Source organism: Bos javanicus, chromosome 10 (assembly GCF_032452875.1).
Source record: "Bos javanicus breed banteng chromosome 10, ARS-OSU_banteng_1.0, whole genome shotgun sequence".
In the NCBI taxonomy this organism is placed as follows: domain Eukaryota; kingdom Metazoa; phylum Chordata; class Mammalia; order Artiodactyla; family Bovidae; genus Bos; species Bos javanicus.
In genome coordinates this window covers 14,210,001-14,227,726 of record NC_083877.1, presented here as the reverse complement: position 1 = coordinate 14,227,726, position 17,726 = coordinate 14,210,001, and the positions used below count along the sequence as shown (strand labels likewise).

At 39.0% G+C, this 17,726-nt stretch overlaps 1 protein-coding gene across 1 annotated transcript in view; it reads right to left on the bottom strand.

Moving 5' to 3' along the window:
• IQCH (IQ motif containing H) overlaps positions 1 to 17,726 on the bottom strand; it is a 229,497-nt gene that overhangs the window by 99,364 nt on the left and 112,407 nt on the right. The window contains 2 exon segments of the mRNA XM_061430164.1: positions 897 to 1,072; positions 5,506 to 5,589. Of these exon segments, the coding sequence (XP_061286148.1) occupies positions 897 to 1,072; positions 5,506 to 5,589 (260 nt within the window).

Below are 17,726 nucleotides of genomic sequence, written 5' to 3'. Positions count from 1 at the left end.
CATTCTATATCCCAAGGCCAAATTTACCTGTTACTCCAGGTGTTTCTTGACTTCCTACTTTTGCATTCCAGTCCCCTATAATGAAAAGGAGATCTTTTTTGGGTGTTAGTTCTAAAAGATGTTGTAGGTCTTCATAGAACCGTTCAACTTCAGCTTCTTCAGTGTTACTGGTTGGGGCATAGACTTGGATTACTGTGATATTGAATGGTTTGTGATATGGTACATAAGACCAAATTCCCCTGGAGGGAAAAAACCCATGGAATCACAAGGAATTTGTTCTTGTTTAGTCACTAAGTTGTGTCCAACTCTTTTGCAACCCCATGGACTCTCGCCCACCAGGATCCTCTGTCCATGGGATTTCCCAGCCAAGAATACTGGAATGGGTTGTCATTTCGTTCTTCAGGGGATCTTCCAGACCCAGGGATCAAACCTGTGTCTCCTGCTTGGCAGGCAGATTCTTTACCACTGAGCCACCAGGGATGCCTATAACAAGGAATACTAGTTTGGAAATCAGAAAACAGAGGCCTTGATCTAAAGGCTGCCCCTAACTAGGCTTGTGACCACAGGCAGGCCCCGACCTTTCTCTGCCTTGGTGTTCTCCACAAAAAATTAAGAAAAAGCAACCGTAGATGTTATAAATTCACCTGCTTGATGATACAACCCAATAACTACAATTAGGCTTCAGCTACAGAGAAACTGGGCAGCAGTAGCTCAGTCAAGTCTGCAAGTTAAACTGAGACATTTATTTCCTACAGTCCAACTAGTAGTCTAATCAGTAAAGCTGTTAAACTTGCAATAATATTTCACTGATGTGTACCAGAGCGTTGCAAGTTATAAAATTTCCAATTTAATTTTACTGCATCCCTGAAGCTGTAGTAATTAGAAGACAAACTCACAGTGAAGATGTTTATAGCTTCAGGGGTGATAATTTTGAACCTGTCCCGCAGGTCACTTCTGTCCTCAAGGTTCCCGGATTTGACAGCTGCCTGTAGACTCAGGATTTTATTGTAATACAGCAGTAACTCATCATTCATTCGATGGGAGCAGATGTAGATGACGCTCACTTTGGCATCTGAAAACAACAGGCACAATGTTAATTACTGGTATAAAGGTAAATGACATTACGAACTCTGGCATCGGATTGATGTTGTGCAGTTTAAAATAAAGAGCATATCCAAAAGCCACATTCAAGTTAATTTAGATTGGTTTTGCACAGATCCTAGCAATTCAACTGGACTTTTTAAACTTTAGCATTTCTCTAAAACAACAACAACAACAACACCATTACCAAAAAGTAGACACAATGATTCCTTCAGAAGGAGAACTGAGAGATACCATGGAATTGTACTTTCAAATAAATACATAGGGATTTAGCCCCCAAACTCCCATTAACCTCAATGGGAACTGCATACTGCTTTTAAAATTCATCCCATTAACTTTAGTAAATTATAAAACCAAGCTATTAACTTTAGAAAGCTGATGAAATTGCAATTTCTTATTCTGCTTGGACTTGGGATTGTTCTATCCAAATAAATGGTCTGATTATGACCATAGCAATGATTATTTCAGGAAAGCAACCTTTTCCTTTCTCCATTCCCAAAGAGGACTATATTACTTAAATAGGACATCTAGTGATTCTTGGTTTAAAGGAAACACTATCTTAATTTAACTGTTCTCCTTCTTAAGATGTGCTTCTTATTATGTGTATAGAAAGAAATCCTAATTAAATTTCCCATCCAAATGGAATAGTAAGATGAGATTATCCACTCCAGGCTGCAGAATATTTTAGGGAGTATGGACAGGAAATCAGCAGCCAATGGAGTCACTCGTTGATTCGTAAAATAATTGACTGATCACTAGGGACAAAGCACTTTGCTGGACACGAAAGGAAATACAGGAATCAAAGCAACTGAGGTGTTGCCTGTGAGAAGCCACATTTCACATGTACTGCTGCTGCTGCTGCTAAGTCACTTCAGTCCTGTCCGCCTCTGTGCGACCCCATAGACGGCAGCCCACCAGGCTCCCCGTCCCTGGGACTCTCCATGCAAGAACACTGGAGTGGGTTGCCATTTCCTTCTCCAATGCATGAAAGTGAAAAGTGAAAGTGAAGTCGCTCAGTCGTGTCCAGACAGCCCTAAAACATGGTGGAGTGTGGTAGATCCATGGCACATGCAGAACAGGTGCCCAGGAAAGGTCAGAGGAGGAAGCACTGTAAAGTGTTTCCTTCATCAAGCAGGGTGGAGAGGAGAGGATGCTAAGACTCCTATGTTCAGTTTGGCAGAGTATACAGAGCACAGACTGATTAAATTCTTGCTCAGCTGCATGCAGGCTGGAGTACATTATTTAATCTTTCTAAGCATTGGTTTCTTCCTTTGTAAATAGAGAATCAAATCACCCAGGGCACAGAGTCTGGGAGAGTATGAAATGAAAGAATAAACACACACACGCACACACACACACATACATACATATACAAACACACACACACTCACGTAATGCACCTGGTGCAGTATCCAGCACATAATAAGTGCTCAACTAACAATACAGATGCACCAATCCGCCCCTAAGTCCACCCTGACTAGGCCAGCTAAGAGTGATTCTACACCTCGCCTTCCACACTTGCACTCCTTTTCATCAGTGCCTGAAGATGTAACACGATGAAGTAGTGTCCTCTGCTGTTCTATCTTGTTGTTCCAAATCCTTTGATCTTGGCTCTCCAGACTCTTTAAAGGTAAGGTGTATGCTTTTAAAAAAAAATCCCTCATGCCCTGGTATAATGTCAAGTGTGCAGGAGTCACTCAATAAATATTTGTGAGTTGACCAAAGGGATCTGGGAGAATGGAGAGATTCAGGAAGTTGAAAGTCATACACAATAGTGAGATTCACAGCATGCAGGAGAAATCTGTTCTGGAAAAGAGCATTTTGTGGCTAGAAGCAGTGTCTTCTGAGCTGGACCAGAGGTGGGCCCAGAGTAAGTCCTCCATAAATGTAAATACTTAAGTGGCTCCTACTTGATGTCGAAAGCACATTGCCACATGAGCCTCAAAATAAATTAACCGAGGAGACAGCAGTTACAAAACTTGTATTCAACTGTTGAATGATCAAATTAGTAATCACAAATCTTGTGTTTTCAATAAAAGTCTAGTATCTTATCACGCTAGTAGTTTTTAAAACCAAACTAGTGGGGGTTATTAAGTATAAAAAAAGGACACAAAAACAAACAAAAATAATAAAGATTCCATAGCAGAAGAAAACTAAATTTTTCTTGGGAAGAAATTTCTGGGTTACAAATAATAAGAAATCATGTTGTTAATTTTACCTTTCCTGCTCATTTTGGGCAAAGGAATGTTATATCACTAACAGTAATATCCAGTATTATCCAGTTTGACTGTGGATTGACAAATATTCAAAATTAATTGGTGATTTTGGAAAAGAATTAATGAGAAGATGAAATTGTTTTGATTGCTAGTCAATAGTCAGAATCAGTCACTCTCTTGCTTAAACTCATCTAGAAGTTGAAAACATTAGCCACTGAGGTCTCCCCACCTGATACCCTGACTTTACAGCCAATATCTGAACAAGTCTTAATGTGTGATCAGAATAGCTTTGTTCCCCCTGAATAAGCAGAAAAATCAACACCTTTTACTAGGAATTAACAGAATTTAAAAAATGAAATCACTGATTCTTCCACAAATTACCACTTATTTTCCTAGTTTCTTTATATTTTTACTTCACAAGCAAGGACTTTTCCTATCTTCTCATTTCTCTCTAAACTTTTATTACTTCTCTTGAAGGGGTTTTCGGATTGCATTGTTATGTCATGAAGATGGTATACAAAGAAAAGGCATTTGGTTCTAACTTCTCAGAAAGGTTCATATTAGCAAACTTTTCCACTGTGGGTAGACATAGACTGAATTACTGAGTTATTTAAAATAGAAGCCTAATATGTTTAAGTTTTCTCTAATAAAGAGACTCCTTGGTAAAGAAATTCTTTGCTGATGGTTTGGGCTATAAATATACAGAAGGGTATATAAAAAGCTAAAGAAAAAAATTAATCAAATAAATTAGAGCAAAGCCTGCCCTCTGCTGCACTTCAGTGGTTTCCACCCAGTCAGGTTTTTAGTTGAAATAGCTCAGCACTAACAAATCAATCTTAAGTCATTAAAATAATTTTTGTAAGGCTGAAAAACAATATTAGTGCCTAGATAATAGATTAAAGCAATTACCCTATTATTATTTTAGGACACTGTAAATTTCTAGTACTGATGTATTTTTGTTACCAAATGGCATTTATAAAATAATAATGATGCTGAAATATATATGAATCATGTAAAGTGTGTCATTCCAGGGAGCCAGCTAAGTTGGTCATTGATAATTTAAAATTCTTCCTTGTTTTGCTTAAATAAGGGCCAAAGCGATTATATTTTAGCAATACTAAGAAGTTCTTACTTGGAAACTTAGTAAAAAAAAAAAAAAAAGGCTAGTTTTTTGTTTAACCCTGAATTTCTGGCCAGGATCCCCCATACTGATTCAACATTATTGCTTAGGCTTTGAAACCTTTATTCATTAAACCTCATTTCAAACAGTGTCAAACAAAGCCATAACAGTCTTGTATCCTTCTTTCTGGGCCCCAGGTTGGTGTCTGATTTAAAACTGACCAAACCAGTACTAGAACTCGACTTTTACAAAGATGTGTCTATCACTCAAGGTCTGTGTTTCTAAGAATTCCCTTCACTAGGCACTTTCTGTTGTCTCATAGCTAGATACTGCTGCTGCTACTGCCAAGTCGCTTCAGTCGTGTCCAACTCTGTGCGACCCCATAGACGGGAGCCCACCAGGTTCCCCCATCCCTGGGATTCTCCAGGCAAGAACACTGGAGTGGGTTGCCGTTTCCTTCTCCAATGCATGAAAGTGAAAAGTGAAAGTGAAGTCGCTCAGTCATGTCTGACTCTTAGCGACCCCATGGACTGCAGCCCACCAGGCTCTTCCATCCATGGGATTTTCCAGGCAAGAGTACTGGAGTGGGGTGCCATTGCCTTCTCCAATATATTTAAATAGAAGCTTCTTTTAAATCTATATTCATTCCCCTCTTATTCTTATAATGAAAACAGAATGTACAAAACCACAGTTCTGATACCTCCACTCATTCCTCATAATATAATAGACAGTATTGACACAGATATAAAACATTGACTTTCTTCACTGCCAGATTCAGTAAAAGAAGAAGAGTTGGGGCTATAGGAGAGAAATCCTTATTCAATCCTGCAGCAAAGAGAATTAGAAAATTACCCAAGTATATTGGTTAAAATGTCACTTGTTTATTCAAGTTGACTTCACTATAAATATGTTCTTTAAAATGAAACATTCAATTGCCCTACAAGTAGAAGTACTTTTCAAAGAAGCCTTTTACAAGCCTTTTCTTTGTAGAGTGAAAACAAAAACGTTTAATCAACATTCGTTGATAAACATCCTGAAGAGCCATTTGTGTAAAAGTATTTACTATACCTAAGATGTCACATAGCCTCCCCAGCTGCGTGTTCTGCTCTGTGTTGAAATCGGCAATATTTTGTCGCACAGGCTGGGAATAACCTAAAAGGCAAACCAGATGTCAAAATTCAGAAAGAGCAAGCCACTATGGTAAAATGGCACATGAGGATTTCAGTGTCATGGTCCACATTTCCAGAAAAGAATTGTCTCTGAAGCATCTTGCAGAAACAATCCAACTCCTAAGAACGAGGTCCTTGCTCCTCAAGGGATTAAGCACTACTTTGGAAGATGTGCTAGGCAGCATATTCTGCAACAGAGAGGTTCATATTTTTCAATACCAACAAAGCTGCTGGGAATCAGGATCACAGAAACATGGGAAAATTTTGGCAATTTAACACGAATGTTTAAAAGAGCACGTAAGAACATTATGCTCAGATTTTAAAAATATTTTGCCTTTTCAACCCATGCATCTGATGTGACATTTTGAAGTGTGTCCTGGAATCATTCTCAACTGATACTCCGATTTCAGACAAAACCCTTGCTGTTGCAACTATGTATTTAAATAACTCTAAATACTAAAGAAATATGCTTCTGCTCACACAGTCAAAAGGACTTTAACTTTAAAGGGCAATAGAGGTTAATGTAGGTACTTTGTCAGTACTAATGAAAGCCCCACCATTTCTTTTGTGTCCATTGGAACGGCAGAAGGAAAACACATGTGAATTATTGTCCCAAAATCTTCTACAGCAGGAAAAATTCCTGCTACTTCAGGGGTTAAAATTAAAAAGTGGATCAAAACACGAACTTAAAAGGCATGCACTCACAAATATGCATCATTGTTTATACAAATTTCAGCAACTGTAGGTGTAACTTTTAAAACAATAATAAAATTGCTTTTCACATTTTGAAGAGATGCTTCAATGCCTCCTTGTGGTTAGTGAGCCCAAACACATGTTTCAAGTTAAACTGCTGTAGATAAAGTGGTTTTAAATACTACATCTTCGAGATGTGACAGATTTCCTTTTCAGCATAAGGAAAACTATAGCAATTCAGGCAACAGGGCTTCAGATCAAATGAACTCTGATAATTGGCTCTTTGCTTTGATGTTAGTGTTTAAACACTAGACAACGTCTGGAAATTAAATGAGTTTACAATTCATCTAAAAGTCTCCCTTTAGCTTTATGCAGATGAGCTTAAGAACTAAAAAGGCAGAAGGACAAGAGGGCTGTTTGAATTATTTTTGAAAAATTATTAATTTCTAAAATAATTTGGGGAACTCTTCCACATATGAAAGTTAATACATACAGCTACACACAATGCTACCTTGATGTGCAGTTGCAATAATGTAACTCTTGGGATTTTGCATATGTATAATTCTGTCTATACTCAGATAAATGTTTAAGAAGATGTGAATATCATCTATCAAGACTATAAGAAGGCAGGAAAATGCCTAGAGAATAAAGTATGATTAAGAAAAGTGCCTGAGAGCATTCTACGAATGCATTTCCTTTCAAAAGAAAGATAAAAGGCAGGGTGAGATGGCTCATTAAAATGACGTCCAATTTAAAATATAAAGGATGTCTGATCACGTTCTTGCCACATATGCAGCATGTGAGGAAGTCCGTGTTTCGATCAATTACTTGAGGTCAGTTTTCCAACAAATTACTCAGTACCTTTGTTACCCTGATCAAGGAGCACATAGAGTGTCATGCAGGATTATGATAAATGCTTACTCAGTTAACCCTACAAATGCACCCATATTACAGAACCGTATATTAACAATCTCAGGGCATTGTTACAGAGGATCATATGGAGCAACTGATAGGAGGATATTTTGTAAACTGTAAGTTACTGTGTAAACAGAAGGTATTTTAAAATTACAAGCTTTTAGGACTTCCAAAGCTTGTAACAGCAAAAACAAATTCTGCCACAGCAACAGATCATTCCACATGGGCAAGATACAGTGCAAGGCACACTTCCATCAGCAGAGCAGAAGTTAGGAGTCAATTTTTTAAAAAGTCAGATTTCTTAGGTTTTGTACATCCACAAAGTACACACGTTGACACCTGGGTGAAAAGACCTCATCAATGTGGGCAGCATATATTAAATACAATAGTGACTTAACCAGGAAACTGTCAGCATGGATGTTGTGGGCCTGAGGAGTTCAGCAGACATGGCCAGTGGCAATGAAACATCATACTTTGGAATACAATCTACAAAGTCATGGATATGTCAAAGGTGCGACTAGAAACACCAGAGAAGTTTTGAGAAATCTTGTACTTCAACCCTCTTCATTACAGATAAGGAAACTCGGGTAAGTCCCTTGTCTCTTTTCCAAGGTAACATACACTTACAAATTATTATATAGTTCAGATACCACATCTTTAACTCTTGTGACAAATGTGCTTATGTCAAGTGAGAGAGAAGACAAGACTCCCAGTGTGAGGAGAGAACGCCAGAGGGACAAAGAGCTTTTGCCAGTTTTCTCACTTTTATTTTCAGTTGCTATGTCAGGCAGAATAATGGCCTCCCAAGCTGTCCCCGTGCTAATCCCCAGAACCTGGGAATATGCTAGGTTACATGGCAAAGGGGAAATAAAGCTGCAAATGGAATAAAGATTTCTAATCAGCTGACCTTAAAATAAGGAGATTCTCCCAGATTATTTGGCTGGACCCAATGCCATCACAAGGACCTTAACAGTGGAAGAGGGAGGTGGCAGAGCAGAGTTAGAGCAGAGGTGCCTACAGAAGAAAGGCACAGAGAAGCCACGTTGCTGGCTTTAAAGATGCAGGAAGTGGGCCATGGCCTTTCCTTGTCCATTACATTGCGAGTGGCTTCCAGAAGCTGGAAAGGGTCAGAAAACATCCTTCCCTAGAGCCTCTGAGGGAATGCAGCCCTGCACACACCTTGATTTTAGCTCCTTTCACACTTCTGAACTACAGAATTATTACTATGAAGCAACAAATTTGTACTGTTTTAGCCAGTAAGCTGTGGAAACAATAACTGTCAAAAATTCTTTAAAATATGGGAATACCGGACCACCTTACCTGCCTCTTGAGAAACCTGTACACAGGTCAAGAAGCAACAGTTAGAACCAGACATGGAAAAATGGACTGGTTCTAGATTGGGAAAGGAGTACGTCAAGGCTGTATATTGTCACCCTGCTTATTTAACTTATATGCAGAGTACATCATGAGAAATGCTGGGCTGGATGAAGCACAAGCTGGAATCAAGATTGCTGGGAGAAATATCAATAATGTCAGATGTGCAGATGACACCACCCTTATGGCAGAAAGTGAAGAGGAACTAAAGAGACTCTTGATGAAGCTGAAAGAGCAGAGTGAAAAAACTGGCTTAAAACTCAACATTCTAAAAACTAAGATCAATATTTGGCAAAACTAATACAATTATGTAAAGTTTAAAAATAAAATTTAAAAAACAAAAACAAAAAACAAACTAAGATCATGGGATCTGGTCCCTCAGTTCAGTTCACTTCAGTTGCTCAGTTGGGTCTGACTCTTTGCGACCTCATGGACTGCAGCATACCAGGCCACCCTATCGATCACCAACTCCTGGAGTTTACTCAAATTCATGTCCTTTGAGTCGGTGATGCCATCCACCCATCTCATCCTCTGTCGTCCCCTTCTCTTCCTGCCTTCAATCTTTCCCAGCATTAGGGTCAGCTAATGAGTCAGCTCTTTGCATCAGGTGGCCAAAGTATTGGAGTTTCAGCTTCAATATCAGTCCTTCCAATGAATATTCAGGGTTGATTTCCTTTATGATAAACTGGTTGGATCTCCGTGCAGACCAAGGGACTCTCAAGAGTCTTTTCCAACATCACGGTTCAAAAGCATCAATTCTTCGGCGCTAGGCTTTCTTTATAGTCCAATTCTTACATCCATACATGACCTCTGGAAAAACCATAGCCTTGACTAGATGGACCTTTGTTGACAAAGTAATATTTCTGTTTTTTAATATGCTGTCTAGGTTTGTCATAACTTTTCTTCCAAGGAGTAAGCATCTTTTAATTTCATGGCTGCAGTCACCATCTGTAGTGATTCAGGAGCCCACAAAATAAAGTCTGACACTGTTTCCACTGTTTCCCCATCTATTTCCCATGAAGTGATGGGACCGGATGCCATGATCTTAGTTTTCTGAATGTTGAGCTTTAAGCCAACTTTTTCACTCTCCTCTTGCACTTTCATCAAGAGGCTCTTTAGTTTTTCTTCACTTTCTGCCATAAGGGTGGTGTCATCTGCATATCTGAGGTTATTGATATTTCTCCCGGCAACCTCGATTCCAGCTTGTGCTTCATCCAGCCCAGCGTTTCTCATGATGTACTCTGCATATAAGTTAAATAAGCAGGGTGACAGCATACAGCCTTGATGTACTCTTTTTCCTATTTGGAACCAGTCTGTTGTTCCATGTCCAGTTCTAACTCTTGCTTCCTGACCTGCACACAAATTTCTCAAGAGGCAGATCAGGTGGTCTGGTATTCTCGTCTCTTTCAGAATTTTCCACAGTTTATTGTGATGCACACAATCAAAGGTTTTGGCATGGTCAATAAAGCGCAGAAATTGATGTTTTTCTGGAACTCTCTTGCTTTTTCCATGATCCAGCGGATGTTGGCAATTTGATCTCTGGTTCCTCTGCCTTTTCTAAAACCAGCTTGAACATCTGGAAGTTCACGGTTCATGTATTGCTGAAGCCTGGCTTGGAGAATTTTGAGCATTACTTCACTAGCGTGTGAGATGAGTATTATTGTGTGGTAGTTTGAACATTCTTTGGCATTGCCTTTCTTTGGGATTGGAATGAAAACTGACCTTTTCCAGTCCTGTGGCCAGTCCTGAGTTTTCCAAATTTGCTGGCATATTGCGTGCAGCACTTTCACAGCATCATCTTTTAGGATTTGAAATAGCTCAACTGAAATTCCATCACCTCCACTAGCTTCGTTCATAGTGATGCTTCCTAAGACCCACTTGACTTCATATTCCAGAATGTCTGGCTCTAGGTGAGTGATCACACCATCGTGATTATCTGGGTCGTAAAGATCTTTTTTGCACACTTCTTATGTGTATTCTTGCCACCTCTTCTTAATGTCTTCTGCTTCTGTTAGGTCCATACCATTTCTGTCCTTTATTGAGCCCATCTTTGCATGAATGGTTCCCTTGGTATTTCTAATTTTCTTGAAGAGATCTCTAGTCTTTCCCATTCTATTGTTTTCCTCTGTTTCTTTGCACTGATCCCTGAGGAGGGCTTTCTTATCTCTTCTTGCTATTCTCTGGAACTCTGTATTCAAATGGGTATATCTTTCCTTTTCTCCTTTGCTTTTCACTTCTCTTCTTTTCACAGCTACTCGTAAGGCCTCCTCAGACAGCCATTTTGCTTTTTTGCATTTCTTTTTCTTTTTTTGCATTTCTTTTTCTGGTCCCATCACTTCATGGCAGATAGATGAAAAAAAAGTAGACAGAGTGACAGATTTTATTTTCTTGGGCTCCAAAATCACTGCAGACGGTGACTGCAGTCATGAAATGCAAAGACAGTTGCTCCTTGTAAGAAAAGCTATGACAAACCTATACAGTGTATTAAAAAGGAGAGACATCACTTTGCTGACAATGGTCCACATAGTCAAGGCCATGGCTTTCCAATAGTCATGCACAGTTGTCAGAGTTGGGCCATAAAGAGGGCTGAGCACCAAACAAGTGATGCTTTTGAATTGTGGTGCTGGAGAAGTCTTGAGAGTCCCTTGGACTACAAGCAGATCAAACCAGTCAAACCTAAAGGAAAGGAGTCCTGAATATACATTGGAAGGACTGATGCTGACGCTGAAGCTCCAATACTTTGGCCACCTGACATGAAGAGCCGACTCATTGGAAAAGACCCTGATGCTGGGAAAGATTGAGGGTAGGAGGAGAAGCAGGTGACAGAGGATAAGATGGTTGATGGCATCATCGACTCAATGGACAAGAGTTTGAGCAAATGCTGGGAGAATAGTGAAGGGCAGGGAATCCTGGCAGGCTGCAGTCCATGGGGTCACAAAGAGTCAGGCACAACTGAGTGACTGAACAACAACAACAACAGCCAGTAAGCTGTGGTGACTGGTCAGAGGGCAATAGAAAACTGTTATGACTGTCTACTTTCCCTTACTCCCAGTAAGAACACCCTCCAGACAGTGTGCTCCTCTTTCACCTCTAACTGAAAGATGGGTGATGGGGGATTGAGATCCCTAATTAGAGCTCAGAATAAGCACTCAATAAGTATCATTGTTGTTACTATTATTTTTCCTAACCTCAGCTGAGCCAGACTTAAATTCTCTAAAGGAGCTCTACTTAAATGTAGGGAAATCATTGTTATAACATGCACAAATTACTTGGGCTATCAAAATACTGCTCTTCTAGCTTATGGAGCTGATCGACCCTAATTGCTGTCAGATAGACCTGACTTCCCTTTTCTAAGAAGGTTCTCAGTCTTCCCTTACTATCATTCTCTCACACGCTGTCTTCACCACTTTTCTCATTTTGTCATGACATGTTCATTTGCTAGCTTGTTTACTTGTTTGTGGTACATCACTCCTTCCCCCTGCATCACTCTGGCTCTGTTAGCCAGACTGTAAGCTCCATCAGAACAGGAACGTTGTGATACTCCCAATCAAATGAGCCAAGGAAATGTGCCTGAAGAGCCTACTCAAAGAATCTGTCTTTTATTTATTTATTTTTTTGGATAAAATTTTATTTTATTTTTTTATTTTTTATTTTTTTTGTTGCTGATGTTTTGGGGAATATGTTCTTAGCCCTTTCTCTATTGTGTTTTCATCACTCCCTCCTCTCCTTTCAACACTCATGAAGTTGGGTTCTCTGATCTGGAGAATTTCTGGGGAACTCAAGGAATGGTAAGTGGATTTGTAGCTTTCTCTAAGTCCTTATCAGCATAGACTAAAACAGCACTGGCATAAAGGTACACACTCTCTTCCTTACAACCATAGAGAAGAATACAGATTCTTTCCTTATGCCATCCTCATCACCTGCAATGTATTCATAGTTTGATAAAGTATTCCATCTTTCCTCAAAATATTATTGTCTCTGCTTCATATTGAAAAATGGTACCTGAATGTGTCCCTCTGAAGTTTTCCAACTACCATACTTTTGGTCTTCTATGGAACCAAGGATGCCCATTAAGGGTTACTGGCTATCATTTCTCCATCTTAATTTCTGCCCTTGTCTTCTTTCCCATCCCTGTCTTCACCCCGACACAAACTCCTATCAGATGATGCTAATTGCCTGTTTGCAACCCAGTAAACTAGTCCTGCTAGGATTGACTTTTCCTTTACAGCAACTGCAGAGACCCAAGAACATGAGCAAGGCCATGCTAAGCGGCCATGACTCCTTGGGACTGTGGGTGCCTTTGTGACAGGCCCCTACTATTGCAGTAAAATCAAGTATTCTTGAACCCTGCTTATTACTCTGTGGTTGATTCCTACTTTATTTTGTCTCCAAGTCCTATACCATACAATTGTACCTAAGGCAGAGAAGGGGTTAATAACAAATTTCCAGTTACTACACAGTTGTCATTCATCCCGTCATTCTGACCTGAGGTGGGAGTCACCCATGTCTCAGTCTGATGAACTGGAGCAGTGGTTCTCAACCTTTTTCCCATTTGGAAACCCATCACAGGCAATGTTCAAATGCATCACACACTCCAAAGGGCATTCTCAGGGTTACAAAAGCAGTAGCTTTAACTCTATCCCTTTCTCTTCCACTCGAGAAAGCATATAAGATGCAAGCTGAGTGAGGGTGGCATTATTATAGAAATCATCTTGAATTGTTCCAATTCATAACAAGCTAAACATTAGCGAAACTTTGGAATCTAATAATAAAAATTTAGGGAACACAGAACATACTTTACAAATGATTGCACATCAGCATCCTGCAGTCATCTAGAGAAATGTGATCTAGACATTATGGTTATACCCTGATTTTACTTACTTGTGCAAGTGTGAAAGCACAGGATACTGAGGTAGGAGATAAGATTCAGCAAGAGGGAGGCCTGTCTGGGTTATGTGTATGGTCCATCCAGTGCCAATTTGATGAAAATAAAGCTGAGGGTTGGGATTACCCTGGAGGTACAGTGGTTAAGAATCTGCCTTCCACTGCAGGGGATGTAGGTTTGATTCCTGGTCAGGGAACTAAGATCCTATATGCGGCAGGGCAACTCGGCTACATGCTGCAACTTGAGAAGTCTCAGCTCTGCAACTAGAGAAAGCCCATGCCCCACAACAAAGACCCAGTGCAGCCAAAATAAAAACAAAGCAAAATCAAACAAACAAAAAACAGGTTAAAAAACTGTTTTGGGGGGCTTCAGAGGGAAATTAGAGAAATTTGTGATGAGGTACACACAAGAAACATAGGAGGTACTCAAATCTTTGCTGAGTTTTGAAAACATTCTCGAACCAAACTGGCCAAATGGATTCTGTACGGTGCTGAAAGCCTTTCCCTCAAGAGTGAAAACTTTTTCTTATTCAAACTTTTTGTCAGTGACTGGCATAGCACTGTATCCAACTAAAGTTAGTGATTCTCAAAGCGCGGTCTGGGGACCTGGGGGACAGGAGGCCTGGAAGGTTAAAACTCTTTTCAAAATAATACTAAGATGACATTTCCCCTTTTCAGTATTATCCTGCCACAAAATATAAGTTCATTGATTTCAGATTCCACATTGAGAGTAAATCTTAAAAATAATCACTGTTGAGTTTTGATATAAAATCAAAGTAGAGTCTACACAGTTATCTGAAAAGGCTATAAAATATAAAAAGTATTCCTCCCTTTTCCAAATACTTATCTGTGTGAGGCCAGGTTTTCTTCATATGCTTAAACCAAAACAGTATATTGCAACAGACTGGATGCAGAAATAGGAGAATCCTACTACTTTCTATTACGAGATTTGCAAACTTGTCAACCAATGCCATTCTTCTCACCAATTTTTTTTTGTTTGTTTTGGAAAAGAAAGGGTCTTTTTAAAATAAAAATATGTTTTCATAGGTTAACATTGGTAATGTGCTTACTATTGGTATTTTAATATAAACTGTTTTTAAAGTATCTCAGTTTTCGTTCCTAATGTGGTAGATATAGACAGATATAACCCACATAAACCAACACTCTAGGGTCTTCAGTGGTCTTTACAAGTGTAAATTTGAGGACCACTGAACAAAAACCTTATTATTTTTTATGATAAGGAGATGAAAAATATATTTTATCTTAGTGTAAATAAGACTTTCTTTGAACCATATCCTAATACTAATCATTTCATCCAGAGCCCAGGAACTGATGTCACTTGACACCCAACTGAATGCTGTTTCTGTATTTTAGGGTACAACATCTGATAGACAGCTCAAGTCCACATGGGCCATTTAATATTACAAGGTCATGGGGCCAACCCTGATCTAACCAGTGAATGCATGTTGATGTGGGTTACTTGGATGAATACAACATGGATGAACAGAAATATGTTTTCATTTTAATTGGGGCTATAAAGAAATCTGAAAGTTGTAAGCATACTTTATTCCTGATCCCCAAAGATCTGGATTTTCTGGGAACTGCTCTCTGGAAGATCTTGGCAGTACATGTGTTTCAAAAATCTAGTGTGGCCGAATCATAACTAAACTGAGGATTCCATCCTTCTTGCCAAAATACACTTTGAAGGCTGCAAAGATTTGACTGAAAGTCCTGATTTCCCAGCCCTGAGGTGAAAGCAGAAGAAATGTATCGAGTCTTTGAGTTGTCAGCTTGAAGTGGGAAAGTAGAAAAGGGTCAATGTGCTCAGAGGCACAGTAAAAATGTGATTCGAGATATACTCCTCTGGGCTCTGGTCCCAAACCTGATCACAAATGAAAGTGAGCACAGTTCTTACCTTCTGGTGAAACAGGAGCGGGGTTAGGAAGGAACTGTCTCATGAGCATTTGGGATATAGCAGTTGTGCATAAAAGTTAGAACCTCTATCCTTCAGGCTTTTGGACAATACAGAGCAACAGAAAAACATTTTCATGAGCCTTGAAGTAACAGGATCCACAATTTTATGGACTGGAGTATCTTGGAGACCAGGAATTCTGTTAGCCTCAAGGATAATTTGCTGAAATAATGCACAGATGGGAAAAAATGAGGCTGAACTATATACATTCCTTTTTGCCATTAAATAGGCAATGAAATAAAAGACCACATGGAGAAAAGGGGAAATCCCACCTCAATACATTATTCCCTATTTGTATTTTAGAGGAGGAAGAGAAGTGACAGAGGACGGTCATCACTGGGAGTTTAACTGGTTGGCAGCAGCCTCATATACCTGCTCATGGTATCAGAACCCCACACTCGGCACATCTCATTTAATGTTAACATATTTTAAAATGCCAGTGAGCTTAAGAGTAGCAGCAAGTGACGCACTGTAATAAAGAAGCACGGGGGTTAAATTAAAAGTGGAGGAAGTAACCTGGCCAAAGAAACTGGAAGCAGAGTTCGTTTGTAGGTTTTATTTAGACCTCTGATTTTTCTAGAGGAATTAGGATTCTTTGTTGCAGTTCTTACTTAGCTTGACTGATAGATTTTACTTAAAATAGACCCTAGTATTCTATTCCTGCTATGAACCATAGTAGATTATTCTGTTATAATTATATTTCATTAATAAAAATGATAAAAATGTGCAATATCCAATTAAGAGATGAGCCTATATAACCTGGAAAGGATTACTTTCTTTTCATCATCTTATAAAATTACAAAGCCAGTCTGTTTCTTTGGACAATTAATCAACAACATCCTACCTCTCCTGTTGGTTAAAAATAGCTAAAACTTTCTGTTACATCTGGGAGTACTTCCCAAAATATATAACAGCAAGTCATGTCTCATAACTCCTTTCAAAGAGGCAATGGCTCTGCAATGTATAATTGTCTTCATGCTCATCAAGCCATAGATTTTTAAATACATGGTAAATATTTTGTGGTCAAAACTACTGAGAGGTCATCCTTTGTGCGATTAGGGTCTGGAGAATGCAATTACTCCTGTGCGTGCAACACTGCATACACAAATAACCAAATGCCTACAACTGTAATATATTATGCAGTTATCAGCTACTAAGCTTTCATTTTGGGGTTTTAAATAAGTTAGTGCAAGCCCAGTTGGTTGGCACATGGTATAATTATTTCTGGGGCTAATTCCACACCAGATCTGATTAGAAGTCTCCTACGGAAATAGTAACAGAGGACAAGGCTGCAACTTGTATTAAATATGTACCTGAATCCTACACACCTACCAACTGATTTTGAATAGTGAATCCCTCTCAATTATGGGAATTAAATTACTATATTGAATAGATTGAGGGGGCATGTATTTAGAGAAAAAATTGCTTCACTTTCATATACTTCTATTATCATAAATTATGTAGATAAGTCTCCAGTGCAGGTGACAAAGTAGGCATGTTGTGGCCAGCTGAAATCTTCTTTAAGTATTCCCAGGGGAAGTGTATATAATAAAAAGGTATGTTATCATCATTGGTAGCTCGGATAGTAAAGAATCTGCTTGCAGTGCAGGAGACCCAGGTTCGATCCCTGGGTCAGGAAGATCCCCTGGATAAGGGAATAGCAACCCACTCCAGTATTCTTGCCTGGAGAACTCCATGAACAAAGGGGCCTGGAAGGCTACCGTCCATGGGGTCGCAGAGTCAGACACTACTGAGCAACTAATAAGGAAGGAAAGGAATCGTTTAAAAAAAAAAAAAAAAGCAGGTATGGTTTGAGAACTATGCCTGTGGTATAGGTACCAGATGACAGTTTAAGTTATTTAAACCCAATTTAATGTTCACAGTCACTTCATAACCTAAAGCATAAATTTTAGAAACAAATACAATATGATCAAAGCCCAAGTATTATTCTCTTGTGAAAATTTGAAATTGGGCTTTTTAAATACTCAGTTGAGAAAAATATCTGAGCTTATTCTTAATCTCTTAGAAAATACATGATTAGCAACTTTTCTTGCTCACCTAAAATGGGTTATTATGTTGTTAACAAGCAAAAACTACTGCAATAAAGGAAATGTTCAAATTTAGTATGTATTTAAACTGAGCATGAGTAATCTAGAAGAAAACTAATTTTACTATCAGATTTAAAATAATGTCTTCTAGTTATAGTTTCTGTCCAGGTTATTTTTGTTGTTCTTTAGTCCCTAAGTTGTGTCAGACTCTTTTGCCACCCCATGGACTGTAAC